The 15245-nt window shown below is 57.2% G+C and overlaps 7 protein-coding genes across 7 annotated transcripts; 4 read left to right on the top strand and 3 right to left on the bottom strand.

Moving 5' to 3' along the window:
* Window positions 1-77: 77 nt before the first annotated feature.
* LTHEOB_3051 (HSP10-like protein) lies at window positions 78-559 on the top strand (the record flags this gene model as incomplete). Its single annotated transcript, XM_035511932.1, has 4 exons — window positions 78-80; window positions 138-365; window positions 421-479; window positions 535-559. The coding sequence occupies 4 exons, from the start codon at window positions 78-80 to the stop codon at window positions 557-559; spliced, it is 315 nt and encodes a 104-aa protein (XP_035362944.1).
* Window positions 560-861: 302 nt separating this feature from the next.
* Window positions 862-1832, bottom strand: LTHEOB_3050 (S-adenosylmethionine mitochondrial carrier protein; the record flags this gene model as incomplete). Its single annotated transcript, XM_035511931.1, has 2 exons — window positions 862-1704; window positions 1785-1832. The coding sequence occupies 2 exons, from the start codon at window positions 1830-1832 to the stop codon at window positions 862-864; spliced, it is 891 nt and encodes a 296-aa protein (XP_035362943.1).
* Window positions 1833-2008: 176 nt separating this feature from the next.
* LTHEOB_3049 (WD repeat containing protein) lies at window positions 2009-3709 on the top strand (the record flags this gene model as incomplete). Its single annotated transcript, XM_035511929.1, has 4 exons — window positions 2009-2493; window positions 2719-2867; window positions 2919-3425; window positions 3483-3709. 4 exons carry the CDS (start codon window positions 2009-2011, stop codon window positions 3707-3709), a joined length of 1368 nt encoding a protein of 455 aa, XP_035362942.1.
* Window positions 3710-4185: 476 nt separating this feature from the next.
* LTHEOB_3048 (uncharacterized protein) lies at window positions 4186-4626 on the top strand (the record flags this gene model as incomplete). The annotated part of the gene is made up of 1 exon (XM_035511928.1): window positions 4186-4626. One exon carries the CDS (start codon window positions 4186-4188, stop codon window positions 4624-4626), a length of 441 nt encoding a protein of 146 aa, XP_035362941.1.
* A 210-nt stretch (window positions 4627-4836) lies between these two features.
* LTHEOB_3047 (RNA helicase ATP-dependent DEAD-box conserved site) lies at window positions 4837-7364 on the bottom strand (the record flags this gene model as incomplete). Its single annotated transcript, XM_035511927.1, has 2 exons — window positions 4837-7188; window positions 7245-7364. The coding sequence occupies 2 exons, from the start codon at window positions 7362-7364 to the stop codon at window positions 4837-4839; spliced, it is 2472 nt and encodes an 823-aa protein (XP_035362940.1).
* A 282-nt stretch (window positions 7365-7646) lies between these two features.
* LTHEOB_3046 (uncharacterized protein) lies at window positions 7647-8411 on the top strand (the record flags this gene model as incomplete). Its single annotated transcript, XM_035511926.1, has 3 exons — window positions 7647-7706; window positions 7765-7780; window positions 7852-8411. The coding sequence occupies 3 exons, from the start codon at window positions 7647-7649 to the stop codon at window positions 8409-8411; spliced, it is 636 nt and encodes a 211-aa protein (XP_035362939.1).
* Window positions 8412-11547: 3136 nt separating this feature from the next.
* LTHEOB_3045 (C6 zinc finger domain containing protein) lies at window positions 11548-12999 on the bottom strand (the record flags this gene model as incomplete). Its single annotated transcript, XM_035511925.1, has 3 exons — window positions 11548-11583; window positions 11727-12386; window positions 12451-12999. 3 exons carry the CDS (start codon window positions 12997-12999, stop codon window positions 11548-11550), a joined length of 1245 nt encoding a protein of 414 aa, XP_035362938.1.
* Window positions 13000-15245: the final 2246 nt, after the last annotated feature.

Below are 15245 nucleotides of genomic sequence, written 5' to 3'. Positions count from 1 at the left end.
TCTTCCCGCCAGCTCTTCTCCTCCAAGCGCGCACCTCTCCTCCTGCTCCCAGCATCAATCCGCCGCCCTCCGCCACAATGGTACGTCGTCTTCCCTGCCCCGCTCCGCCGCACCCTGCTGATCACCTGTGCGAACAGTCGACCGCGATCAAGTCCGTCAAGGCCATTGCTCCCCTCCTCGACCGCATCCTGGTCCAGCGGATAAAGGCCGAGGCCAAGACTGCCTCTGGCATCTTCCTCCCGGAGAGCTCTGTCAAGGAGCTGAACGAGGCCAAGGTCCTGGCCGTCGGCCCCGGCGCCTTCGACAAGGACGGCAAGAGGATAACCCCCAGCCTCGCCCCCGGCGACAAGGTCCTCATCCCCCAGGTACGTTTGCGAATCTCGCGCCACAATACAGAGTTGGAGCTGACGCATCGTGCAGTACGGTGGCACCCCCATCAAGGTCCAGGACGACGACTACTCCCTCTTCAGGGAGTCTGAGTACGTATTCCCTTCGCTGCATCCTCAATTTTGGCGCGATTCTGACTCGCAGCAGGATTCTAGCCAAGCTCAACGAGTAAATATGGCTGTCTTGTACTTTTCCATGTAATACATAAAAATACCTCGAGACGTTCAATTGGAGGCCCGGCGTTTGGCAACCCTGCAGCATACTAAAGCGTCTGCATTCGAACCGTGTACTTTATGCTTTTACGAACTTATCTCCGCTCTAAAAAATTTCTTGACCTCCACGACCGATGCCTCAGCCTCGAATCTGTTGAAAAGCCATCGAGCCAGAAATCCGGCCTGCGCTATGCAATTGCTCTATATATTCATGAAACATTGCCAGTATTCTTACAAAATCCATCCTGCTTCATGTTTTACATTAGTCTGCTCCGCCAAGAGCATTGATGGTCCACTGGTAGCTTCCCAAGAAGATGGCGCCTCCCGTGCTGATCCAGAAGACTCTCGGGCCAATTCCAGCAAAGAAGGTCATTGGCCCGCTCTCCTTCAGTATTGACGTCAGCAGCGGCACCACCTTCTGCCGCTGTGTCGACAGCATCATGCGCGTCTTGAGCACATCGAGCGGCGTCGTGACGCCGGCGGCCACAGCACCCGCCACGGAGCCGAAGGCGGCGCCCTCGAAGGCCGAGACGCTGTCCTTGCCATTGGTCCTCCTGCTCCACTCCTTCATGCCCTCCCATAGCGGGAATTGGATCACGGTGAAGGGCACCTCACGCATGATGGTGATGCCCCAGCCTCTGTAGAGCTCGCGCCAGACGTGTGCCAGGCCGTGCGCGCGGCGCTGGCCTAGGATGTGCTGCAGCGAGGCCAGTGACGACGGGTGGTGGCTCGCCTGCGCGCGCTGCTTGACGACCTCGGTGGGCACGCGCACCGCGCACGCGGCCACCTCGCCCAGGCTTGCGGCAACCATGTGGGTGAGCGGCTCGCTCCAGCCGCTCTGCGCGGCGGGCGGCGTTATCTTGGTTCCATCGGCCGTGTGCTGCGTGGTGCGCTTGCGGTTGGACAGGGCGCGCTTGACGCTGTCGTAGGTGACGAAGAAGAGCGCGGCGCCCGGCGCGGAGCCGACGACGGTCGAGCCGATGCCGCGATAGATGCCACGGAAGCCGCCCGAGGCGATGAAGCCCTCGCTGGATTGCAGGCGCGTCTTGAGCGTGTCGAGCGGGAAGAGCGAGAGGTCGACGGTGGTGCCGGCCACGGCTCCGGCCTGCAGGATGAATCACAGAAAGCGTCAGGACGGGGTCATTGAGTCGCAGTAGGCGGTCGATGGACAGAGAGAGCAATTACCAGCAAGGAGCGCACGAAGGGCGACTCGACGCGCTTGGAGGAGGACATTGGACTGTGTGAAGCGCTGGCAGCGCATTTGCGCCGGCATCGCAGCTGCGACATTTGTTTGACCCCGCTTATCGCGATAAGGACCCGCACGTCATAAGCTTTCTGCCGACGCGTCCCGCGCCGCCCTCCACACACTCCCTGCTCCGTGGTATCCTGCTCCGATTGTGTCGCCAACCATGGCCGAGCAAGATACCGATCCAGTCGCTGCTCACTCTGCAGTCGACCCTGTCGTCGCCATGACCGACGCCGCAGAAGATCCCGACGCCCACACATACACTTCTACTAACGCCTCTGAGCTCCATAAAAAGGCAATTCTCCAGCGGCTCCGTGATAATGATGCAGCTTCCAATGCAACCAGTCGATCGGAAGAGAGCCACACTCTCTCGCCAAGCTCGGATCATAATCTCCCCCATCAATCTGGTCATGTTTTCGAGGGCATTGCTGCTGTTGCTGAAGAGATTGAAACCGGCCAGGTGCAAGGAGCCCCGGCTCCAGGCACCTCCAGCTCCAGCAGCAACTCTTTGCTTGAGGCTAGGGGTGCATCCCCTGCTTCGAGTCACCCGCACCTCCAAGAATCTTGCCTGCCTTACCCGTTCCGCAGTGGGCCATATCCTAAAGAATATCACGCCCAGAGCAAGGCTACTTGGTCCCCCGATGGCAGGTGCGTTCTGCAGCTGGCTCAAGATGGTTGCCTTAGAACACACATGATATCCGTAAGTTTCCCGCTCACTTTTGTAAGGATGTTTCGATGATCAAATCGAACACAGCCACCCTCGTCCTCCTTTATCGGCATTCACGAACCGCCTGAGTGTATCAGCGCTTTCGCTGCTTCTCCTTTCTTCACATGTACCAACCAAGAGTCCATGCTGGTATTTGCGTCTGTCAGACAAGAGCCAATTCGTCTTTTCAACATCAACAGTCCAGACTCCCAAGTACAGGCTTCGTACCCGCTCCAGTCTGAGACAGATGATGTGCTGCATATCCCAGTGGATTGCATCAAGTTCCTGCCGGATAATTATCATTTCATTGCCGCTGGTCAGAATTGCCTGGCCACCTTTGATGCTACAAGGTGCAATCAAGAGCCAGTGTCACAACTCTACACCCGCAGCAAGCATAGAAAGAAGGACAGGGGCAACCCCTTCGCTCTTAGCGGTAGGATCTCGGCGCTTGACTACCGTGCGGACGGATTACTCGCAGTTGGCACCTGGGGCAACAAGATAGGCTTCTATGAAAGCTTTGGTGTGGGCGAGGTCTTGGCGGTTGAGTTGATGGACAACATGCGCGTCTTCGGCCAGGGACATGGCATCCAGATGTTACGTTGGAGTCCTGACGGCAACTACCTATACATAGGCGAGCGGTCAACGGACTGCATAACCATCTTGGATGTCCGCATGTCGAATCGCAAAGTTTCTTATCTCACCGGCTGCAACAATAGGACAAGGCAGAAGCACGGCTTCGATTTGCTGGTCGATGGCAATGGCCATCGCGTTATCGCCGGTGATAGCGATGGTGTTGTGCGCGTATGGAACAATCCCACTACGCGCTCCGAGGAATGGGACATGGAGCCTGATCTTGAATGGCAGGCCCATGACGGTATGTTTTCATTATCTTTCACTCAAGATTGGCCTAACTCATCTTCACATTGTTTAGATACCGTAGCGGCTGTAGCTGTCAACCCCGTCTGGCCCGATTTCTTCGTCACAACGGCCGGATCTCGTCACTTCCCAACCGAAGAGGACTACGATACCAGCGACAGCTCGGATACAGACGAAAATCGGGTTAGGCATGGCGGTAAGAAGAAGCCGCGCGGTGGCGGTGGTGTAGAGGAGCTGGATTCTCCTGTGCCCGAAGGTTGGATGAAGGTCTGGCGCTGGTAGATGCGACGAGTGCTTCCAAGACAACACCCCGTCCATGCAGGATCATTCCAAACCAGAGAATGAAATATACAGCCTGCGTATTGGAAAATTTTCTGTAGGTAAACTCTCAATTTGGCCTACTTCTCCATAAACAATATGAGACTTGCCTATGAGTTCGCGGGAGAGAAAGAAAATCACTCTCTTATTCAGAAATTAGAGAAATACTCTTCCCATGACACTTGACATTGCTGTCTATGATATTTCTGCTGTATCATTCTCATTGTCCCACTCCAAGCCATAATTATAGTATGCTCAGCAATCAAGTTCACCTGCGTACTGTTTGTTATCATGACTGCAGTGTGTTGTGGAAACATTCGCCCTCCCATTTCTCTATGCCCCGTGAAGTTTTAACACTGCCCTCCATAAAATTGTCTTCGTACTCTGCAAAGTCCACGCATACTACCAGCAGCCCATCTTCTATCCCCACCGTAAACGATATGAGGACCACGTCCTCAACCAATCACGCCTTGTCCTCCTCCAGCAGGGCTAACAAGCCCAAACAAGTTGCCGCAATGCTTAATGGGGATGAAGCTCCAGACGAGAAGCAGGAGATGGTAAAATTGCAAGAGGAGAAGAAAGGAGAGAAGCGCCCCACCGCCACTCTCGCTTTCGCCAACAGCGAGACCATCACTTCACCAATAAAGAAGCAGAAGACCGCACTTCTTACTAAGAAACCGAAGGGTCTCATCCGCGGTAGCAGTAACAACGGTGGCCGTCGCAGTAACGGCAGTTCTGGCGCTACTGCAGCCAAATTGAAGCTTACTGATGCGCCCAAGCCAGAGCAGAAGCGCGGCATGGAGAGATTGCGTCAACGGAAGGCTCACCGGAACAAGGCATGGACACGTCTAGCAAGGAGAGATGTGGGATCAAGGGGCTGAACAGTAGTAGATGGTGAGTCTTAGATGTTTACAATTCTGGCGAGGACGCAGGGTTCCTAAGGCCCGTCAGACACCATACTTTTCATCACGGACGCATAGAAATAAAAAGACACATAGACTCCAGATTGGAAGAAAAGCTGAGGCAGTAAATGTGAAGTTCGATTACGCTGAGATATCCTTTTTTGAACCCTCCAAACGCCCCCGTAAGTTCTAATTCAGAACACCAGCAGCCAATGCCTCCAAATCCTCCAGCGTCTCCGGTTCCTCCTGAACCTTCTTAGCCCTCTTCTTGCCCTTCTTGCTCTTCTTCTTATCTTCAGCGTCCTCGTCACCGCTGCTCTCATCCTCGAACCACTTCTTCGGCCGCTTCTTCGCCGGCTTATCTTCCTCCTCCTCATCCCTCTCTTCCTCACCGTCACTTCTGTCTCCCGCGGTATCCGCCAAGAAGTTCTTGAAATCTTCGAACGCATTGCCATCCGCATCACCCAGCTGCACACCGCCATCGTCATCGCTGCCATCCACATCGCGGCCCAGTCTCTCCGCCCTCTCCCTTTCCTTCCGCTTGATCTTCTTCGCCAACTTCTTCTCCTTCGCCGTCTCCCGATCCACCACATCTGCCTCCTCAGCGCGCTGCTTTTCTTCCTCGAGGAAACGTTGCCGTTGCTCCTCCGCAGTACCCTTCGCCTTGAAAGCCTCTTCGTCTTCCATCTCGTAAAGCTCGTGCGGCTTGCCCTCGTCGTCGAAGACGACCCTGTGACCCTTGTCCTTGTACTTGAGCAGCTTCTTCTTGCTCTTGAGCTCCTTCTCACGGCGCTTGCTGTCGATGAGGATGGGCTCCTTAGCGCCAGGCACACTAACAACCTTCTTCCCTTGCGCCTCCAAGACTTCAGCGCCGTCATCATCGTCGGAAATGTCCTCGTCGACAGCAATGCGACGCTTGACAGCCATGAAGTCATCGTCAGAGTCACCGGCATTGGGAACCTTGTCGTCTTCGTCGTTCTCATCCCGGACGAGCTTCGTGTAGTGCTCGGAAAGGACGTCCTGGTTCTTACGCTCAAACATGCGGTCGTACTTCGTGCGGACCTCCTTCTCCTTCTTGGACTTCTTCTTATCACCTTCCTCGCCACTGTCCTCGTCTTCGGACGACGAGAGACCGTGGCGAGGTGCATTCTTGAGCTCCTTTGCGTTGTCGCCCTTCATGAATTTGATGCGCGGTGCACCAGGCAGGCCTAGACTTGCCGCAAAATCCTCCAGAGGCAGTTTTTGAAGATTGAAGATTTCCTTGTCCTTCTGAATGTGTATCGACTTGACATAAGAGATGAAAGCCTTCTGTCCGAGATACTTCAGCTGCGCATCCTTGAAGCACATGTTCTGTAGCTGGTTCTTGATGCTCTGCTGCTTCTTGGACCGTACATTGATGCGCTCGATGGGAATTTTTTTCGCCTCTAGACGCTTCAGCATGCCCTCCTCTTCACTGGGATCCAGGAAGAGCACAGCACGTCCGTCACGCTCATAACGAGCTGTCCGGCCAACGCGATGGATATATGTGTCGGCATCCTCAGGACAATCGACCTGGACGACCCAGTCCACGGCAGGGAAATCTAGACCACGCGCTGCCACGTCGGTTGCGAAAAGGCAGGAAGACTTGGCCGCTGAGAACTTCTTCGTAATATCCAAGCGCGCTGTCTGCTTTTGGCGTCCGTGAAGGTGCAGAAGGGGGATACCGGGCTGCATGTGGCGGAAGCCCTCATAAACGAAGCGCACCTGCTTTCCGGATGAAAGAAATACGATGATCTTGGACTTCTTACTGGCCTGGATGAAGCTCCATAGGGTATCCAGCTTCTCCGACAGAGGCGTGACAATATAATTCTGCTGCAGCGATTTGGGGGTCGCCGTCTCGGCGGCCTCGTGGACGGATACATACTCGGGATCCTGCAAGCTCAACCTGGCCAAATCCGAAACCTTCTTCGTCTGGGTTGCACTGAACAGCAGCGTCTGCCTCTGCTTAGGGAGGTAGTCGATGATAGCGTCGAGATCTCGCTGGAAACCCATATCCAGGATACGATCGGCTTCGTCCAGCACCAGCATCTGCAGGTTATCCACGTTGAAACCCACGGTCTGCGACAGGTGCTGCAGCATGCGGCCAGGAGTGCAGACGACGATGTTCATGCGCACCAGCGCGTCTCTCTCCTCCTGCAAACTCTTTCCACCAATGATCAAGCCGGCGGCAAACATGTGACCCTTCTTGCCGATGTTATACAGGACCTCAAAAATCTGAATGGCGAGCTCGCGAGTCGGGGAGATGATCATGGCACCAAGACCAGCGTCGGCGCCGACGCATTGCGAGCGGTACAAATTCTCGAGGACGGGAATCACGAAGGCGAGAGTCTTTCCACTACCGGTTCTTGCAGCACCTAGGATGTCGGCACCTTTGAGGGCTAGAGGAATGGCGCGTGCCTGAATATCGGTCATTGCCGCGAAATGGCATGCCTTGAGGCCTGCCTTGGTCGGCTCGGAGAGGGGAAGGTCGGTGAAGCTTTTGTATTCATTGTTCTTCGGGTCCTAGAGCCAAGACGTTAGGAGAGGTCGAAGCGCGGGCATGGAGATGCGGAACTCACGAGCTCGTCGACGGTCTGCTGGAGTTTCTCGACGTCGACATCGCTGCGTTTGCGCTTCTGGGTGCGCTGCAGCTTCTTGACCTTGGTCGGCTTGGTGCGACCGGTGAATGCGCCGGCCATAGCTGCAGAGACTGGCGAGAAAACAATCGGGGTGGAGTTGGATCGCGGATTTGGCTGGTTGCGATGCAGCGGCGCTCAAGAACTTTTGGTGCACGGATCGCTTGGCGGCAGGCGGGGGACGGGGCGCGGCCCCAGATCGATAACCGCGCCAGCCCTATCATCTGCCTTGCATTGCGCCTCTGAGTTCCCCATCATCCTCCGCGCCCGCTTTCTCACTCACCTTGCCCCCACATTCACACGCGACGCGTCTCTTCCCCCACGCTCGCTCACCCAGAAGCAACCATGGCTGATGATAAGGACGTTTTCGATTTGCTCGAGAAGGAATCCAAGGAATTCGATAAGGTACGCGCTCCACTACCTCAGTTTGCTCCGTGAACCAACCAGCTAATCCATGCCCCAGGACTCCGAAATTGACCGTAAGTCCCTCTCCACTGCGCCCGTCGCTCTCGCACGCGTCTCTGAGTGCGCTCGCTAACCCTGCGTTCAGGCATCTGCAATGCCTTCAAGCTCGACTCGTACGCCGTCATGGGCCTCAAGCCCGGCGTCCCCGAAAACGACATCAAAAAGATCTACCGCACCAAGTCACTGCTGATCCATCCTGATAAGACGACAAACCCCAAGGCGCCCGACGCCTTCGACCGGCTGAAGAAGGCACAGGAGCAGTTGATGGACGAGAAGGCGCGCGCCCGACTGGACGAGGCCATCGCTGACGCGCGCATGCTGCTGATCCGCGAGAACAAGTGGACAGTCGATTCTCCCGAGCTCAAGACGGAGGAATTCGAGGTAAAATGGCAAAACAAGACCAGGGAGGTGCTCATCGAAAACGAGCTACGCCGCCGCAAGCAGATGCAGGCCGCCATGCGCGAGGAAGGCCGTCAGCAGAAGAAGGAGGAGGCCGAGATAGCCGAGCGCAAGCGCAAGCGCGAGCACGAAGAGGCATGGGAGAGCTCGCGCGACCAGCGCATCGGCTCCTGGCGCGATTTCCAGAAGAAGGGATCTGCCGACGGCGAAAAGAAGAAAAAGAAGAAGCTTAAGCCCATCGGGTGAGCGCGCGCGCGCGCGCTCTTGCGGTCGCCGATCATCGCTTGCTTTTTTCCTGTACAAAGTACTCTGCAGGAAGGATAGGGCTGAAAGGCAGGGTCCATCTAATGGCGTAAGGTACAGGCGCAGTCTCTAGACCACCGAGCTGTCATGGCGTTTTGCAGGGCGATACCAAGACCCACATCGACTTCGATCCGATACTCGTGGGACCGGGTCCATTAAAGGGAATCAGCTAGTGAGTAAAGACAAAAGGGTTACTATACCAAGTAATTGTGCTCATTCAAACCAAGCTCCCCGAAATCCCCTCCAAAGTGTTGCATATCCAGGGATGCTTCCCGTGTTTGTAAGACCATGAGCTATGACATTTTATCCCGCCGTGGAGTTAACGCACCGTGTGGATTTTATACGTATTCGGATGAGCGCTGTTCAGCGTTCTTTCCCAACACTCTATTTGCAACGCCGGTTGCATCGAGTGAGATGACTCCCACTAGAAAAAACTATGTGTCAGACGGTCAATCCTTCCACGCAGCTCTGGAAGGCTGCAGATGCAAGTACCACCACAGTTGATGCACAACGAAAGAAGCCGCATGCGAACATCAATAGAAGATCCCAATTACCAGGTTGTCGTAAAAGGGGCAATCACCAATCGGCGACCACTCCCTCAGCCACACGCAAATGTTCACTCGCGCGCACCCTATCATCCCTTAGTGTCGGAGAAGGGCACTGAAACCACCGTTTCCTGTATCATAGTGCTTAGGGCAGCCAGACGTCGGCCCAATCCTCATCCCTTCCGTCCGCGCAACCGTTTCGCCAAACCACGTGGACAAGGTACCGTGGGCGCGCCTCGCCGGGAAAAGCGGAAAGTCTAATCAAAAGGATTACATAGCCCAAACTTCGCACGGCTCGGTACGCGCAACCACGGCAGCTTACGGCTTGCGGGGAGAGCGAACAAAAAGCATTTGATGCTATATTCGCCAAACTAAATATGGCGAAAGGGTGATCATGGAATAGTGAAAAAGCAACGGGCAGAGCGGAAAGAGAAGTGTACGTACCAATCGAAAGCGGCGCAGGTATTCCTACCGCCCGTCTGTTACACACACTTCCACACACGCGCTTCCTACGGTGCCCTACCGACCGCGACCACGCATATCCAATCACTACGATGCGCTACGGACGCAGAAGTGACGAGAGATAGAAAACAAAATTTAAAAAATGAGGTGTGGGCGCACACATGAACCACGCGCGCGTGCGCGGCGCGTCCGCACGGGAGCACGACGTCAACCGGCAATCGAATGAAAACTCCCTCTTGGGTTACTCCCGAGCATTTCGTTACCCTCTTTCCCCCCTCCACCCGCCCACCTCCCGCCCTCCGCACCCGCGGGGTCGAATGAAGTAATTGGCGCGGCCGAGGGAAAGACTGGGACGTATAAAAAAATGCTACCAACGACGGGCCAGTGAGGTGCCAGCGCACTGCTCTCACCGACTTCGCCGATTCGACCACCCGTCCAATCATTTCCCCCCGAATTTTCTTTCATTCACCGCCTCTTTCTCGAGCCAAAGCAAGGGAAACCCATTCACACGTCGTGCCTTGCTCCACCAAGCACGCACCCCGCACGCTTTCCCCGCTGCCCGCGGGATGACGTGCAGCCGTGCTTCCTGAACGTGAGAAAAGTTTAACTTGACGTCGTCCCATCTGCGCCGCGAAAGCCACTCGTCCCTCTTCCGGTTTCACTTCGAATATTGCCGTCTCTCAAGCGGCGGAAAGATGAGGGAGCGATTGTGTGAACCTGCGATGTGTTTTATATGGTTATTTTCAACCACTATGGACAACCCCATCTCCCCTTTGCAATTATCCAACCAAGGGTATACAACCGAAAGTTGAATGAATTAAAGACGACTGGTCAATGGCTGGAATCAAACTATCCCTTTTCTTCCCTACCCTAACCCCGATGACATAGGATGTTAAGAAGCGATCGTGATGCTAGTACACAAAGGACTTTTCTGTACAAGCGTGGTAATAGAAGGAAAGTACCGCCAACCAACAGGTATTGAAACATGGCTTTTCGCGAAAAGTAAATTAGGAAAAGGAAAATAGAACCATCTGGAAGAAGTTTAAAAGCAAAGAAAAACCCGCGCTTCCCGTACATCCAGACTCCTTGCAGAGCACGCTTGATTTCGGAATTTCAGGTATGATACGTCCAGTACGAGCCCATGCTGAATTCATAAAGCACGTTTACTTTTCGTCATATTCCATCCTGTACTGTGCGAATTGTTCCCATCTCTGAAGACCCTCTTTGCGCTGTAAATCCGACAGAAATCGTGTATCCGAATGGTAAAGTGTAATCCAGGAAATGAGCCCCGAGAAGTCCCAGGAAAAGCCTCCGAGAGTATGCTTGAGCCTGTATATGTGCAGCGAGCGACCGAAAACATTTATGAAGAACATTTCTACAAGAGAAAAAGGACGAGGACCGGATGTGTACCAGGACGGGCTTGGACCAGCCAAGGCTAGCAAGCATGAGTTTTTGAAAACAAAGGGGACAAATATTACCCATAGAAGACGAAAATATGTGCCAGCCAAGGTGGAAACCCGAAGTCTATGCAGTTGTATGAAAAGGTGGCCTAGATGATGTCTCGTATGTTCAATCTCCGCCTTTTGGACGGTTCCTCTTCGTGCGTCCCCTCTGATGTGCCTTGGCTGCGCCTTTCGTCCGATGAAACTCTTCGAACGGGAGCAGGAGCAAGGCCTTCTTGTTGTTGGACCGGATCCCACGTGTGCTGTTGTTCACCCCTCAAGCCCGGTTGTCTCTGGTATGCTGGAGAATGGTATGGCTGGGGTTGCCAGGTTCTCGGCTCGCTATGCCAGGAGCCCTCTGCTGGCATAACCTGGGCAGGTCTTCTAGGCGTCACCTCGTACGTGGGTCCGTGAGGCTCCGCACTACCAGCCGATGACCACGATCCACGCGAGTACCCATATCCAGCAGGAGGCACCTGTCCGTACGGGTATGTCTGTGCTGCCGGTGTGGGGGCGGCCGTCTGAGGAAGCGATGAGGCAAGATTTTGGAGAGAAAAGTATGAGGTGTATGGAGAGTGCTGCTCAGGACCTGCGAGCGGCGAGCTATGTCCGAACGGCGAATACGGGTATTCAGTTGGGGTCGCTCTCGAGGGCGGCCGCGATGATCTATGAGGGGGCACCGGTGTAGCGAAGACTGGCGGGTATCGTTGGGGTTGCTGCTGCTCAGTAGGAGTTTGTGGGAGTTGATTTCGGTCGAAAGATGGTAAAGTCAAGGAGACGAAGAATATCGAGGTCTTTGCAAGACGCACTCGGGCCCGCACTTCCTGCGGCTGCCCAAAAATAGAGCTGAATCGCCAAGTGAATCCACGGTCCGTATAGCCGTGGCTGATGCGATCCAAATCATCTTCTTCAATACCCTGAACTGCCTCCTGCTCTCTAGGACCAAAAATAGGCGGCATGTACGACGGCTCTCGCTGATCCCGCTCATCTCTCAGCTCACTGCGCAACCTCTGCACCGTCTCTGCGTGATGGGACTCGACAAGCTCGGAAAGTTCTCGTCCGTACAGGTCCGATCTGCCAAAGAGCATGTTGAAAGCCGAGTTGGTCTTGATGAGGTGGAGGTCTAGATTCAGCAGCGCCATGGGCGTCACGTAGGACGGTACCGGCCGCGCGTACTCGAGCGTCGGATACTGCACCGCACCCTCCTGAGGAAATGGACTTGGCGACAGACTCTGCACGGTCGACGTTGGATGCCGAAAAGTGGCCGGCACTCCGAAACTCCTTCGAGTGGCTCGTAGCGGGCGACCAGAGTCCGGCCGCACACCTCCAGGCGCCAGACCGGGCACTGGACTCTCGCTAGCAGACGTCGAATGCTCGCCTAACTCGTGGGCCTGGGGCGGTCTGCTCTCCTGGACGTCGCGGAGCCTGGGACGGCCCCTTTTCTTGTGCTGGACGTCGTAGCATGAGGACTGCTCGCACGATGAATGTCAGCCTTGCTCTGGTGCCTTGGGGGGGGGAAGCCGTTTCTCGTACCTCTTTGCCGGAAGTGACGCATCGCGTGCACGGCCGCTGGACGTCGCAGCTGAGATGGGCCCTCTTGCAGTTGACGCAAGCCGAGGCTACGTGAGCCTTGTTTCTGCGGGCGCTTTTGGTGTTTCGCAGCGGGACGGGGACCTGGCTAACTAGCGGGGCGGGCGGCTGCACAGCGACGGTTGGACCGCCATAGCCGGGGGCGAAGCTGCCAGATGCGCCGAAGGCGGAATAGCCGAAGGGACCCATCTGGGGAGACGGCTGTGCTGTGTCGGGCTCAGCAGAAGACAACGGTCGCAGCTCCGGAAGCTGTTCTGTAGGTCGCTGCGCTGAGCTGCTCGGCGGCGGCGGCTGCTGCCGTTCGCCTCCTTCATAAACCATCCTGCGCGGTTGCACTGCACCGAGCCGATCCGTGGAGCGGCCTCCGGGGCCCTCGTGCTCGGCGGAGTGGAGCTGCCGGCGGTCATGCTGGTCCTGGGGTGGGCTGTATTTTTCCTTCTGCTGCGGTGAATGCGTCCTCGCCCGGAGAGGTGGTGACGGCCTGTCTGACATGGGCGGGGACGGGTAGCAGGCGGCAAAACGGAGCCCGGGTGAGGCTTTCTCTCTGCTGCCCGGTATCTGACGGCGCCCAATTGACGGCGCGCAGGAGTAGCTCGAGCAAGGAGGAAGGGCCAGTCCATGCATAGCGCCTTCAGGCCGCAGGAACACAGCGAATAACGGTCGGCGCCCGGGGACGGCGTGGCTGCTTCAGCTGCTGCGCAGGCCCTGGGCGGTGGGGGTGTTCGTCCAGGTTGAGGTCAGGGAAATCGTATGAGCATGGGCGCGCCGCTGCTTGTAATATGTAATGTGGGCGAGGTTCCTGGTAGGCCGGATGTCTTGGAGGCGTGCCCGGCAGTAGCACGAGGAGAGAGAGCTGGGAAAAAGGACACACAGGCATGCACGCTGCAGGAGGCTTGGGCGAGCAATACCTGCAGATGACGACACCCGGGGGATTGAGGCTGCGGCGGCACCCGCGTGGTCTGCGAGGGCCAGGCGGGGGGGAGGCCGGGCGTTGGCAGAAAAATAAAAGGGCGCCGTGTGGTCTCGGAGGGAAGCTTGCTGCTGTCGTGTGGGGCCTGGGGCGCGCTTGAAGCAACCGGGCAAGGCGGCGCGCTCTCGAGACCCTGTGCTTGTGGTGATCATGGCAATAAGAAAGATCGGCCTCTTGGGCGCTCTGCGGATTAGGGACTCAGATCTCCCATTCCAGATCCCTGTTGACACCTGCATAATTGGACGGCGGCTTTGGCACGGGGCCGTCTGCCGGGTCGGTTGATGGCCGTGGGCGGGTGCATTGCGGCGCGGCGCGCGCGCATGGTTGACAGGCCTAGCTGATCGGCGACGTCGACCAAGGGCCCAGCGCCTGCGGGCGCCGTGGGGAGGTGTGCTGACGGCGTGCTCACGTCCAAATCGATAGCCCTCCCTCGAGCGGCTCCGGCCATGTTCCTTTTGCGCCCCTGCGCCCATTGGCTCCTGCTGTTTGGGGCCCAGCTTCTCCACGCGGCAGATCTCGGTCGACGCCCTCTCGAGGGCTCCAGCCGGCGCCCCACCGCGAAGGCGAGCGCCTGCAGCCACCAACAGCGGATGAGGCTGGCGCGCGGCGAGGTGACGATTCAGCTCGCGCTCGCGATGAAGAAGGAAGTGGCACCGCACCCATGCCCGCAACGGCTGCTAGCCGCTTCCGTGCTGGCTGGCGGATCGGTTCTAGGAGGGTGCGTGCTGCCCGCTGCCGCTCTCCGGCTGCCCTTGGGGAGGATAGGGCTGCGCTGCATGCAGTCCTCAGATGACCCGGCCGGTCGCCAATATAGTAACGCTCATTTCGAGCAGCGATCCTTCCACTCCTCCTTATGCCCGCTGCCCGCCAGCTCTGAGGCATGACTCTCTAGGCGCATGTGATCTCCGCAGCAATGCGCGCCATTACTTTTTCTCCGCTGCGCTGCGACGGCCGGCGGACGCGACGGCGCCAGCAGCAACCGTAGCAGCAGCGGCGTCGTCGAGTCGGACGTCCACGCCTCGCGTGTTCGCGCCGCCCGGAGCGCCGTCGGCAAGGCGGAACGCGACCCTAGCGAAAGGCACAGGGCAGCCCGCGGCGATCGAGCGCTCTTGCGAGCTGAGCGCGACTCGCTCCTCGTTGTGTTTGCGCGCGACCTTCGGGCCCCAGCCCGGCGTCGCTCACGCAAATCCGCCGGGATCGCGCACCTTAATTTGCATGCCCGATCGGGAGCCACAGCCAGCCAGCAACCGTGCCCAAACTGTACGGCATTGACCGCCAAGGAAGCGCGTGCAGCCCGCCCTGGTCCCTGTCGCGCACCAGCCGAACCGTCGTCGACCATCAGACGCCGCCCTCACACGTCGCTCCGCCGCCCGTCGTATCGTGAGGTAGCCGTGGCAGAGCAGCAGCAGCACCGCCGGGCAGCGTGCACCGCCGGCTCCCTGCGCGCTCCAAGCCCACGTCTGTGACGTGCAGCCGACCCTGGCCGGGCCCGGCAGCTTATTTGTATTGTCAATAATGTGCCGACGGCCATGCCTGCACGCACCTAAGCCAGAACAGAAACAGATGCGCTCCCACGGTCCACACGCCCGAAAGTCCCTGGCCCGGTTGCAACACCAGCCACACGTGCGCATCCTCGCGCCGTCCCTGGCGCCGGCCCTTTGTGGCGATCGGGGGCCAGTTTTCGCTGCTGCCAACGCTCAATTATATTTGGCCTTCGCTCCCAGGGCCCCGTCGCCGGGTACTCAACGAGACACACTGCCGCTGCCGC

The sequence above is a fragment of the Lasiodiplodia theobromae genome, assembly GCF_012971845.1.
Source record: "Lasiodiplodia theobromae strain AM2As chromosome Unknown scaffold_8, whole genome shotgun sequence".
NCBI classification, from domain to species: domain Eukaryota; kingdom Fungi; phylum Ascomycota; class Dothideomycetes; order Botryosphaeriales; family Botryosphaeriaceae; genus Lasiodiplodia; species Lasiodiplodia theobromae.
Note: the sequence above shows the minus strand (reverse complement) of the source record. Positions and strands in the feature narration are given on the sequence as shown.